General features: G+C 31.3%; 1 protein-coding gene across 1 annotated transcript; it reads left to right on the top strand.

Annotated features, from left to right (window-relative positions):
* Positions 1–4,384: 4,384 nt before the first annotated feature.
* On the top strand, positions 4,385–4,792 carry BDCG_17450 (uncharacterized protein; the record flags this gene model as incomplete). Its single annotated transcript, XM_045426572.1, has 1 exon — positions 4,385–4,792. The coding sequence occupies one exon, from the start codon at positions 4,385–4,387 to the stop codon at positions 4,790–4,792; it is 408 nt and encodes a 135-aa protein (XP_045281951.1).
* Between the last annotated feature and the right edge of the window lie 9,233 nt (positions 4,793–14,025).

Genomic DNA, 14,025 nt, shown 5'->3' with positions numbered 1-14,025 from the left:
ATTGAAAAAGAGCTCAAAATATTCATTCTTTAAGTAGGAATATGTATTTTGAATAATCAAGTGATTAATTGAATCTGGACCTGCAGCAGTTTTAACAGAACTTGAGAAGATAGCTGACTCTAATTCATCTTGTGTAAGATCAGGCCATTCCCAGTCATTTTCATCAATGTAGTTGAGAAGTGATATATTCTCTTCCTCTGAATCTGAATCTGAATCTGGTGAGTTCTGAAAGAGAATTCTCATGAAAGCTTGACATTTTTCCTCAAAAGAGTTTGCTGTATATGATTCATTCTGAAACTCATATTCTAGAGCTGAAAGTTTTGCTACACTTCTTGTTTTAGTATAGTTAAAAGCTTTAAAAACTTCCTTTCCTTGTGCTTCTTCAAGAAATTTATTTCAGCAGTCTGTTTTAGCTCTTTTAATATCTGAAAAATATTCATTTCTGACAGTTTTGAACTCTTTATCAGATATTACATCATTCTTTCAATCTCTTCTAGCAGTAGCTAATTCTTTTCTTTTAGATGAGATATTCTCATTTCATCAAGGTTTTGAATACTCAGAAGATTTTCTTTTTGAAATATTATCTCTAACACTTGTTAGAATGATAGATGTAATAAGCTTCACTCTATTCTCAAGCATTTCATTTGAGATATCTTGACCAGAATTCCAATATAGCTCATTCTGTCTTTCAGATTTTAACAGTTTTATGCTTTCTTCAACTGCTTTTCAATCAGCTTTTTCAAAGTTATACTGATTAGAGAGAAGAGGATTTTCACTCATTTGTTTTTCACTCAGTTCAATATCAAATTGAATAATCTCATGACCTGATTCTGATGTCTCATTTGAATCAATAAACCAGTTTACAAGTCTTCTTTTCATTAGATTTTGTGACATGAATGTTAGATCTATAATAGACTTCTATTTCATGCCTTTTCTAAAGAATGTTTGTTGATCAGACTTATTAACTAAATCTATTGAATGCTCAAAGGTTCATTCAATCAGATTATCAGCTCTCACTGCTCTCTTGCATTCTGAATTTCATCAGGGATGATGTGCATTGAAATCTCCTGCAATTATAGAGTTTCTTGATGAAGTTATGTTCAGAAATTCTCTATCAATTGTCCAGATATTGTTATTTTCCTTCAATGACTTTTCATTATAGATATTTATGAGCTGTATAGTATCAAACTCATTTTCTTTATCTATAATATCACCCACCAGAATATCAGGGTCAGACATGATATCAAATCTTAGATTAAATTGATATCTTGATCTCTTTCTTCCATAGATCACTACTCTTGACTTTATCTCAGACTTTTGAGGTAAAAAGCAGTAGTAGCTTGAATGAGAAATGACATATTTTTGCTCAGCATCAAAATTCGGCTCCTGAAGCAGTACAAAATCAACTTTTTATTCAAATGCAATTTAAAGACATGAATAAATGCAATTTGAGTTTCTATCCACATTATTTTGAATAAATGTGATTTTTGAAGAGTTTTTAAACTTTTTTTGTTGTTTTTGTTGTATATTCATACTAAAAGAGAGTAGAGAAGAATCTAATCACTATCATCAGATAGTAGATTATAACTGTTCTGAAAAGTAGGAATCTCAACTGCTTGCATTATATCTAGTTTATCATCAGAGTCATTTCTCAATTCTCTAATCTTAACAGGAGTTTGAGGATTCAAATTCTGTTTACATTTTGCTGAAGAATTGGAGTTTGAAGACTTAGATAATTGAGAGTTTCTTCTTTTTGAGCTTGCAGTTGTGAGTTTACTGGCTTGACTCTTCTCTTCAGTTCTAGATTGACTTTGAGCTTCATCTTTTCTCCAGTTCTTTTGAGTTCTAGGAGCAAACATACATTCTTTAGAGCTAGATGCATGTTTTTCTTTGCAATTAGAGCACTTAAGCAGAGTATGTTGACAAATTTCACCTCTTTTTGAGCATGTTTCACATTTATGCTCACTAGTTTTGTGATCTCTGGCACAGAATGCACATTTTGCATCTCTAAAACATGAGATTGCAAAGTGTTCATATCTTTGACAGTTTGAACACTGTGTTTGAGCTTTGAGATTCATTCTTGAGTCTTTGTATTCATGAACTCTCATTTTCAAACCTGCTACTCTTACTTCAGAGATCTTTGACTGTTCAAGTGTTTTTGTATATACTAGAACAGAGGCATTTCTTCTGCTTTGTCTGAACTCAATTGAATTTAGTCATACAGGCTTCTTTCTCAGTTGAATGAAGTTGTATTCTTCCAATTCATTTTTGAGAAGTAGCATTCCTTCTTCACAGTCAAAAATTTCAACTGAAATATTATGAAGAATGAATTTGTCTCACTTTTCATCTCTTTCAGATAGAATTGTTGTGTTTAGCAATGATTCTACTGCTGACTTTCAGAGATTCTCATTCTGAATAAGGAATTCAGCACTGAATTTAGGCATTGTAGTCAGAATAATAGAGTTTTCAAAGAATGATGGCTCAATTGAAGCTATAACTGGTTTTTGAACTTCAATATCAGTCATCAACTGAGAAAAGAACTGCTGATTAATTTCATTTCTGATTCTGAAAATGAGATTTGAGTTTAGCTTGTTTCTTTGCAGAATGTCCTGGTTTGAGACTTTGAGAATGAGTCTTCTGTTTCTAGAGATTTGGAAGTTTTTCTCTTTTTGCATTTTCTTTTTCACTTTTCTATGAATAGAGGCATGAGCAGTATTCTTCTCAGTTTTCTCAGGATTTTGAGCAGGTTTTGAGACAGCAGGTTTAGAGACAGCAGATTCAGCTGCTTGAGCATATGTTTTCTTCTGATTCAAAGAAGAAGAAGGAGTAGGAAGAAAGAAAGAAGAAGAGTAAGATGAAGAGTCAGTGATTATACTAGGAATTTTCAAGGTTTTTTGAACTGTGTTTGAGATTTCAAGTTTGAACTTGATCATCTTCTGTAGTTGTCTGGTCTGAGCATGAAGAATTAACAGAACTTCTTCATTCATCTCACTCAGACACTGCTTTTCAAGAATCTTGCTTGCTTTTTCAAGTTTCTGTATTTCAAGAACTTGTTATTTCTCTATTTCTTCTTTCTTTCTTCTCTTCAGAATTTCAATCTCAGGAATAGCATTTGAGAAAGCATCTTTTTCCACATCAACTGAGCGTATTTTTGAACTCATTGTTTTCACTCAATGAAAAGTTGATCAGACTGTTTCAATTGAGATATTTCTAAGTCTGTTTTTAATTGAAAAGTTGGTCAGACTGTTTCAAAAGAAGAATAAAAGACTTTTGTGTATAAAATACCTGATTTTTTTCACACTAGTTCAGTAACTAGGTTAGATTTTTGAAGAGAATCTAATAAACTAAAATTGATTTTTAAGATAAATCAATAAAATCTTTACAATCTCTTTCTTGGGATACAGTGAGGAAAAGTATGATATCAATTGATAATAAATCAGATGATATGACAGTTTTTGAGAGAAAAACTGACAAAAAATAAATCAATTTTTTGCAGAGAAATTGATTAAAACTATTCAATTTTATTCTAAATCATTCAATTCTTCTCACACAACAAGTGTGCAACTCAAATCAGTTAATAAAGAGTGTAAAAAAGAATTAAGTATTAATGAAAGCTCTTCAGTCACTGAAATAGTAATTCTTACTTAAAAGAATATGAAATTATGACAGAAAACAACTCTGTTTTTAATTCTTTGTAAGAATATTGTGTAAAACTCAGAGAAAAACACCTTACTTTTTCAAGAGAAGTAAAAAACTATTTCTAAGATCTTTTTTTTTTTGCATTAACTGCTGCAGAAGAATGAGATAGAAACTGCTAAGATATGCACTACTGTATACCCTCTATCAAGACTTTCCCTCTTCAGAGTCTTGATATTATAGAGAATATAAGTCTGTTTCTATATGATAATATAAATATTGTCAGCAGGATGTAGAGGAACTGATTATTTATATCTCAAAATAGAAGACTTTGTCAATGATTATATCAATATAGAGTTAATTCTCAAATTCAATAGAAACCTAGTGTTGCTGTTCTCAATCCCTTGCAGAATCTATTGAATATTGAGATATTAAAACTAGATTTAATATATCTCACTGTGCAGGGATCAAAGGCTCAGTCAGACCTTGGGGTATACTGATTTTATAGTTGTTGATGTGCTGTTGACTTGTTGTTCACTGATTATGTATTGAATACTGTTGTTGAGGTATCTTTTTGTATTGTTCTGCTGGGGATGGGCCAGATTGAGAGGGGTAGTACAGGGGTGAGACTTGGTGTTGAAGTCTAGATACACTGGCGGCGGACCGTGGAGGTTGCACTTCAGAAGAGTCCGTTGATTATGTGCTTGATATTATCGCTGAGGTATCTTTTTGTATTTTTCTGCTGGGGATGGGCCAGATTGGGAAGGGCGGTACGAGGGTGAGACTTGGCGTTGGTGTTTTGGAACATCAAAGATGGACAGGGTTTTCGCGGAGGTCGCTCCTCGGATATCTCCACAACTACAGGTCGGGGGTCTTCCAAAATCGAGAAGATTGGTGCATATGGCTAGGTCACTTCACCTTACAATTTGTATGGCACTCTGGCCCGGGGTTGTGGTGTGGTAGGGGAGAATGGGGGATAATCCCACACAGGAGCTTCGAACAACGTCCGGTTCACGTTTGGCTGGATAACTCCACCACCACACGGGGTATGCGGTCGGCGATGGGGTCAAAATGCTTGTATGATCGAGGGCTTTTCGATGGATCTATCGGCGGGTTCTTATTCGAAAAATCGAGCGAGTTCGTGGTGATATTATAGATAAAGAAGATGAGTTTGATACTATACAGCTCATAAATATCTATAATGAAAAGTCATTGAAGAAAAATAACAATATCTGGACAATTGATAGAGGATTTCTGAACATAACTTCATCAAGAAACTCTATAATTGTAGGAGATTTCAATGCACATCATCCCTGATGAAATTCAGAATGCAAGAGAGCAGTGAGAGCTGATAATTTGATTGAATGAATCTTTGAGCATTCAATAGATTTGATTAATAAGTCTGATCAACAAACATTCTTTAGAAAAGACATGAAACAGAAGTCTATTATAGATCTAACATTCATGTCACAAAATCTAATGAAAAGAAGACTTGTAAACTGATTTATTGATTCAAATGAGACATCAGGATCAGATTATGAGATTATTCAATTTAATATTAAACTGAGTGAAAAACAAATGAGTGAAAATCCTCTTCTCTCTAATCAGTACAACTTTGAAAAAGCTGATTGAAAAGCAGTTGAAGAAAGCATAAAACTGTTAAAATCTAAAAGATAGAATGAGCTATATTGGAATTCTGATCAAGATATCTCAAATGAAATACTTGAGAATAGAGTGAAGCTTATTACATCTATCATTCTAACAAGTGTTAGAGATAATATTTCAAAAAGAAAATCTTCTGAGTATTCAAAATCTTGATGAAATGAGAATATCTCATCTAAAAGAAAAGAATTAGCTACTGCTAGAAGAGATTGAAAGAATGATGTAATATCTGATGAAGAGTTCAAAACTGTCAGAAATGAATATTTTTCAGATATTAAAAGAGCTAAAACAGACTGCTGGAATAAATTTCTTGAAGAAGTACAAGGAAAGAAAGTTTTTAAAGCTTTTAACTATACTAAAACAAGAAGTGTAGCAAAACTTCCAGCTCTAGAATATAAGTTTCAGAATGAATCATATACAGCAAACTCTTTTGAGAAAAAATGTCAAGCTTTTATGAGAATTCTCTTTCAGAACTCATCAGATTCAGATTCAGATTCAGAGAAAGAGAATATATCACTTCTCAACTACATTAATGAAAATGACTGAGAATGGCCTGATCTTACACAAGATGAATTAGAGTCAGCTATCTTCTCAAGTTCTGTTAAAACTGCTGCAGGTCCTGATTCAATTAATCACTTGATTATTTAAAATACATATTCCTACTTAAAGAATGAATATTTTGAGCTCTTTTTCAATCTCTTGAAAAATGAATATCATTCTGAATGCTGGAGAGAAGTCACTGAAGTGATTCTTGCAAAACCTAATAGAAAAACTTCAATTCCTAAGTCATATAGAGTAATATCTCTATTGAACTGTTTAGAAAAGGTTTTAGAAAAGATAATAGCTACTTGACTATCTTTTATAAGCTCTATAGATGATTCTCTTTTATTCAGTGAACAAATGAGAGATAGAAAACAGTGTTCTGCAATTGACACTGTTCTCTCAGTTGTTCATAATATTCAAATAGCAAAGCATGAGAGTCTGGTCTCAACTGCAGTTTTTATTAATATAAAAGAAGTGTTTGATTATGTTTCAAAGTCAAAGTTAATTCAGACATTGAAGATATTAAAACTGTCACTTTCTCTAATAAAATAAGTTAACTGTTTTATATCTAAAAGAATTATACAACTCTTCTTTGATGGAATAAAACAAGACAAGACTGAGATAAAAATAGAAGTATCACAGGGGTCTTCAATCTCACTCATTTTATTTGCAATATACACTGCATATCTATTCAAAAATAGAAATATGAGAATAGTGTGATCTCTGAGTTATATGAATGATATTGATCTAGTCTACAGCTCAAAAACTATCAAAGAGAATTTGAAAGTAATTGAAGAAGCTGCAAAGGAAATCTTTGTTAGAGCAGATATCAATCAAATTCAATTTGATATGAATAAAACTGAGTTAATTCATTTCTTTTCTAGATTCAATGAGAAAGAACTATCTCTAACTCTTTTAAATAGAGAGATTAAACCCAGTGTAAATGTCAAATGATTAGAAGTATGATTAAACTTCAAGTTGAATTTTAAATATCACATTCAACAAAGAACTGTCAAGGCAGAAAGACTATTGAACAACATAATCAGACTATCAAATACAGAGAGGGGTCTATTCTTTCAGGCTATGAGACAGTTATATATAGCCTGTATTACATCAGTAGCTGATTATGAAGTTCAAGTTTGATGGAATAATCAAGGGAATTTCACTGAACTCTTTCAAATTCTGTAAAACAGAGTCTTGAGAAGAATTCTGAGAGCATTTAAATCATCTTCTATTAAAGCAATGGAAATTGAAGCTTCAATTCCTCCTTCTACTATTAGATTTGAAAAGGCCTGTATGAACTATGCTCTGAGAGTTGTAAAGATGAGCTCAAATTATATAATCAGAGAAAGAGTCTCTTCTTCATTTCTATCAATTAACTCTGAAAATGAACTGGATTGGAATAGATTTCTTGATTGAAATGAAAATAATTCTTCAAAGAAAATGCCTTCTCAACTGTACAGACTATACTCTCTGATTAAAAATCAATTTTCTTCTTTAAATATTGAAAAAGTTGATCATGAGAAGTTATCTCCCTGGAGAAAAAAGCTTGAATCTCTTATAGACTTACAAATAAGTGAACTATCAAAAGAGAAAGAATATGAACAGTATTTGAAGAGAATTTCTACAATCAATATAAAAGACTCTATTCTGATTTATTCAGATGGCTCAAAAAATGAGAACTTGAATAGATTAGATGCAGGCATTGCTTATACTGAAGATAATATTAATTTTATCTCAGATTTCTGAAATCTAGGCTCTGAATGTGAAGTCTTTGATGCTGAACTATTTGTAATAGTGAAAGCTTTCAAACTCATTGAAATAAAATCTCATAAAAGAGGAAATTGTTTGAAAGAGGCATGAATATTCTCTGATAGTCAAGCTGCTTTAAAAAGACTTAGAAATAGTCAGATTCATAATGATCAAATGAATCTTGAACTGATCTTAAACTCTGTTTTAAAAATTCAAAAGAGAAGAACATCAAAGCTGAGAATTCATCTGCACTGGATTCCTGCTCATATGAATATTCATGGCAATGAATTGGCTGATTCAGCTGTAAAAAAGGGTGCAGAATTAAACAGATCTATTCAAAAAATTGTGTCCTGATCTTTTATAAAGAGAAAAATAAAAGAATCTTGTTTAGACAAGTGAAATGAAAGCTGGCAGAAACAAAAGAAGAGTATACATTATTCAAGATTTGAAACAAAACTCAAGTGAAAATCTTGTTCAATTAAATGTAAAAAGAAAATATTCTCATCTATAATACAGCTGAAACTAGAACATGGCTATTTCAAATCTTATATACAAAGATTTGATGATAGATTTGACTTAATAGAATGCTCATTCTGTAATACAAATGAGAATTCTGAGTATATTATAATGCACTGTGCATTATACAATAGTCTCAGAGTCAGATTGAAAGAGAAGTATGATCTAAATCAATTAAATATGAGATTCTTATTCTCAACTGAGACAGGAATTAAATACTTAATAGACTTTCTATCAGAAACTCAAGCAGCTACAAGAAAATGACTAAATTCAGAATTATCTGAATATGAAGAGAAGGAAATCAATCAGATATAGTCTGTTAAAACAGCTATACACTCTCTTTTAAGAATTTGTTTTGTTATAGTCTCTCTTTACTTTTTCTTTTTCTGTATCTTTTCCTTTCAATTTCTTTCTATCTATCTATTTAATGTGTCTATCTTTGAGACTGTGTTCTTTCTCTCTTTTCTTTTGTCATGATATTGTCAAATGATTTCAAAGTATCAAAAGATGTTAAAACACTGCAATTTGTAAACAGTTTTTGTATTCTGAGCTGGAATTTTCTGATTTTGCATATCTGAAATTGATGAATGTACAATAGTTAACTTTACAGACATAGAAAAAACCCTGAGAACTAAAGTTCTCAGATAGATGTCATAGTCTCTGACTGTATACATCTATAATTGAAGAATAATAAATAATAATAATAATAAGTACAGTTACTGAGATATCTTTTTGTACTTTTCTGTTGAGAATGAGCCAGATTGAGAGAGGTGGTACAAGGGTGAGACTTGGTGTTGATGTCTAAATACACTGAAGACAGACTGCAGAGATTGCACTTCAGAAGTGACTGTTGATTATGTTCTTGATATTATCATCAAGATATCTTTTTGTATTTTTCTGCCGGGGATGGGCCAGATTGGGAAGGGCGGTACGAGGGTGGGACTTGGCATTGATGTTTTGAAACATCAAAGATGGACAGGGTTTTCGTGAAGGTCACTCCTCAGATATCTTCACAACTACAGATCAGGGATCTTTCAAAATTGAGAAGATTGATGCATATGGCTAGGTCTCTTCACCTTACAATTTGTATGGCAATTTGGCCCGGGGTTGTGGTGTGATAGGGGAGAATGAGGGATAATCCCATGCAGGAGTTCTGAATGATGTCTGGTTCATGTTTGGCTGGATAACTCCACCATCACACGGGGTATGCGGTCGGCGATGGGGTCAAAATGCTTGTATGATCGAGGGCTTTTTGATGGATCTATCGGCGGGTTCTTATTCGAAAAATCGAGCAAGTTCGTGATGGAGCGGTTGAGTTGAATTCTGAACTGTTATAAGGCCTTCTCTATAATATGTTATGAGATGAACTTCTTCTTCTTTAAAAGACACTTAATGATCTGTTAAATAAGAGATTTATACACATTAGCAACTCTTTCACCACAGCCTCTATTCTCTTTGTAAAGAAACCAGGAGAAGGACTTCAGTTCTGTGTAGATTATCAAGAATTAAATAGATTAATAAAGAAAGACTGTTATTCTTTATCTCTTATCAATGAAACTCTAGCTTGCATTGAATAAGCTCAATAGTTTACAAAGTTAGATGTCATTGCTGTGTTTCATAAGATTCATATCACTGAAGAAGATGAGTGACTTACAGCATTTTAAACACAATATAATCTCTTTGAATGAGTAGTCACACTCTTTGAACTGATCAATACTCTCAGTATATTTCAGAAGTATATTAACTGAGCACTTCAAGACTTTCTTAATGAATTTGTATCTGCTTATCTAGATGACATTCTTATCTTCACTGATAAATTCAGAAAGAAATACTAAGAGTATATACAAAGAGTATTACAATGACTATGAGAAGCAGAACTATTAATTAATATTGATAAGTGTGATTTTAAAGTCAAGAGTACTAAATACTTAGGTTTCATCATAGAAGCTGACAAAGAAATCTGAATGAATTCTGAGAAGATCTCTGCTATTCTTAAATGAGAGGCTCTGTGCACTGTGAAAGATGTACAAAGCTTCATCAGATTTGCTAACTTCTATCAGTGATCTATATGAAACTTCTCAGATATCACAAGATCACTTATAGAACTCACTAAAAAAGACTCAGTATTTCAATGATTAGCAGACACTGAAGCTGCATTTACACAGATGAAAAAGATATTCATTAATATCTCTTTGCTGATAATATTCAATTCTGATTACAAGATAGTTATTAAAGCTGATTTCTCTGACTATGTGACAGAAGAAGTAATATTGCAATATAATAATAAAGATATTTTACAATCATATGTCTTTATATCTAAGAAACTGAGTCTCACTGAATATAATTATGAGATCTATGATAAGAAACTTCTTGCAATTATACACTGTTTAGAAGAATGAAACTCTGAACTCTAAAGTATCTCTGAATTTAAGATAGTCACAGATTATAAGAATCTCAAATACTTCATAACTACTTATAAACTCACTGAATAACAGATGTGATGATCTGAGTTCTTAAGCTGCTTTCATTTTACAATACACTACTGTTCTGACAGTCAGAACTCAATGACAGATGCTCTCTCACAATGAGAGTAAGATATACCTTTCAATGTAGCAGACACCTGTTAAATGAACTGAGAACATCAGCTTCTAGATCTGAAGATATTAGTTAATTAAGATAAAACAACTTATGACATTATACATGCTTCTCTGATTAGAACACACTCTCTCTGAACTGACACTGACACTGATATTGATACTGATATCTTGACTTCTTCCGAACCTATATTAGATGAGCTATGACATACAGCAGCTTAAACTGATAAACTTCTTCAAGTACTCACTGAAGCAGTATAATAAGAAGCACTCTGATTTCCTTCAGAATTACATGTAAGAACTGACATCTCAGAATGCTTAATTAATGATAATAATACTCTATGATGCTATAAACAACACTGAGTCTCTCACTCTGAACTCTTACACACTCAGATAATGCAAGAGATACATGATTTATATATAACTGATTATTCAGACTGTGAATAACTGTATAGAATAATCTTCTGAGAGTTCTATTAATCTGAGATATTAAACAGCATCAGACACTTTATCTGAAATTATAACTACTGTTCTTTCATTATCTTATGAAAGAACTGTAGAAAAGATCTACTGAAATCACTCAATATTTCTAATAGAATCTGATAAAATGTAATGATTAACTTTGCTATTAATTTATCTGAGAGTAAGAGTTACAGAAATATTCTGATCATTATTAACTGACTAAGTAAAGATATAATATTGAAATCTTGTAATAAGATAAATACTGAACAAGTCACTGAAGTCTTCTTATAAAGTTTATTCTATCAGATATATAAGTTATCAAGATTAAAAGTATTAGATCAGAGCTGTTAATTCATAAGTACTCTCTGAACAAGAATCTGTCAAGTTCTCAAGATTACACACTGTCTGTCAACTGTCTATCACTCTGAGACTGATAATACATCAGAATGAATAATTCAGACTATAAAGAACTATCTTCACAAGTTCTGTAATTACTTATAAGATGATTGATATGATTTACTTCTACACATAGAGATCACTATCAATGAATAAGATGCTGTTTTAACAGATATAAGCTTATTCTTTCTTACACATAGTTATTATATAAAGATGTTAAATCTTCTAGAGATTACATAGTTCATATCAGATCTCTGCAGTCTGATTCAGATTATTAACAATATAGTAATAAAGCTCTGAGATACTTATAATTGAGCAGAGGCCTTTATAATAACTATAAAATAAGATTAAGAGAATTAAATCAATGTTTATCAAGATCTCACTGAATAATATAAGATAGAAGATCTGATATAATTGAATCTTAAGAATATACAAATCACACATTCATCTCATACACTAGATTACTGTTATATCAGATATAAAGTGATAGAAGTTCTAGATAGTCATAACTATTATCTTAATATATTATCAGAAATTTATAATATTTTTTATACAAGTTTGTTTCACTGTGCTGTCACTGACTTATTTTCTTCTCAACTGACTTTCAACTAGCAATTATCAGAGATCATAGAAGAAGATAATGAGCTTGAGTGAAAGATGAAAGATATTCTCAATGAGAGATTACACAGCTGCAGCTGATAATATTTTATGAAATGAGTCAGTTATAATTAACTGATCTGAGCTTTAAGTTCTGTATTATCTGAAACAGCAGCTCTTGACTGATGAGAACTGCTTCTAGAAAGAGAGGGCTAATGTGATGAGCTGTGCCTGATCAATTATATAGACTATTTCATTACACTTCACAGATTTCAATCACTTCATTCTTGAACATGTATGCTCCGATTCTTGACTATTCTCAATCACTGATTCTTAGACTGACTGTGTGACCGTGTCTGAGACCAGAACCAGATTTTTTGATAGTCTTATTATCAATTCAACTGATCCCATTACACAGTTTTAACATTAGATAGTAGTCTCATACTGTCTCAGTGAAACTTACTATCTACTCTTATCACATTTTTCAAATGAGATCATGATTTTCACTTCTCAATTTAAATTATTTTTATTGCTTTAAATGACTTTAAATCTTATTTTAGCATTATCAAAAAGTGTTACTTTTTAAAAAATTAAAAATAGTCTAAAAAAACCTTAAAATGTCTAAAAATAGTAACTTTATGCCAAGAATGAAACTAAATGAGACTAAATGAGATTACTTTCTCATTTTTTTCAAGTCATGGTTTCATTTTAAGATCTGATATATAGTCACTTTACATGTTTTTTTGATAGCCAGTTCCAGCGGGATTCACGCCAAGAAATGTATGAGACCAGATCAAATGGGATCAAATGTGAAATTCATGGTCTCAGCGGCCAGTCTACCGATCCTCGGCCGCCACTTCATTCTCGAACATGTACACTCCGACTCTCGGCCATTCTCAATCGCCGATCCTCAGGCGCCACGAACGTATATAGATTCTTCCGCCCCGAAGCTCCACCGCGTACATCACTACATACATATATAAATATTCACTCTAATCATCAATTTCTACACTTTCTCTTTCTTTTCTTCTCTAACATTTTTCTCTTTGTTATATAAGACTTATCAATATTATACCGATCTATTCAGCGTAGACCTCTTACAAAAATCTTATAAAAGAGAAAATAGTTTAAAAGAGATATGAATATTCTCTAATAGTTAAGCTGCTTTAAAAAAGACTTAGAAATAGTCAGATTTATAATAATCAAATGAATCTTGAACTGATCTTAAACTCTGTTTTGAAAATTCAAAAGAGAAGAATATCAAAGCTGATAATTTATCTATACTAAGTTTCTACTCATATGAATATTCATAATAATGAATTGACTGATTCAGCTGTAAAAAAGAATTCAGAATTAAGCAGATCTATTCAAAAAATTGTATTCTGATCTTTTATAAAGAGAAAAATAAAAGAATCTTGTTTAAATAAGTGAAATGAAAGCTGATAGAAATAAAAGAAGAGTATACATTATTCAAGATTTAAAATAAAACTCAAGTAGAAATCTTGTTTAATTAAATGTAAAAAGAAAATATTCTCATCTATAATACAGCTGAAACTAGAACATGACTATTTCAAATCTTATATATAAAGATTTAATGATAGATTTAATTCAATAGAATGCTCATTCTGTAATACAAATGAGAATTCTGAGTATATTATAATATACTATACATTATATAATAGTCTCATAGTCAGATTAAAAGAGAAGTATAATCTATATTAATTAAATATAAGATTCTTATTCTCAACTGAGACAGGAATTAAATACTTAATAGACTTTCTATTAAAAACTCAAGCAGCTATAAGAAAATGACTAAATTCAGAAATATCTGAATATGAAGAGGAGAAAATTGATCAGATATAGTCTG

Source organism: Blastomyces dermatitidis, assembly GCF_000003525.1.
Source record: "Blastomyces dermatitidis ER-3 genomic scaffold supercont1.8, whole genome shotgun sequence".
NCBI lineage: Eukaryota > Fungi > Ascomycota > Eurotiomycetes > Onygenales > Ajellomycetaceae > Blastomyces > Blastomyces dermatitidis.
This window is presented reverse-complemented; position numbering and strand designations above follow the sequence as displayed.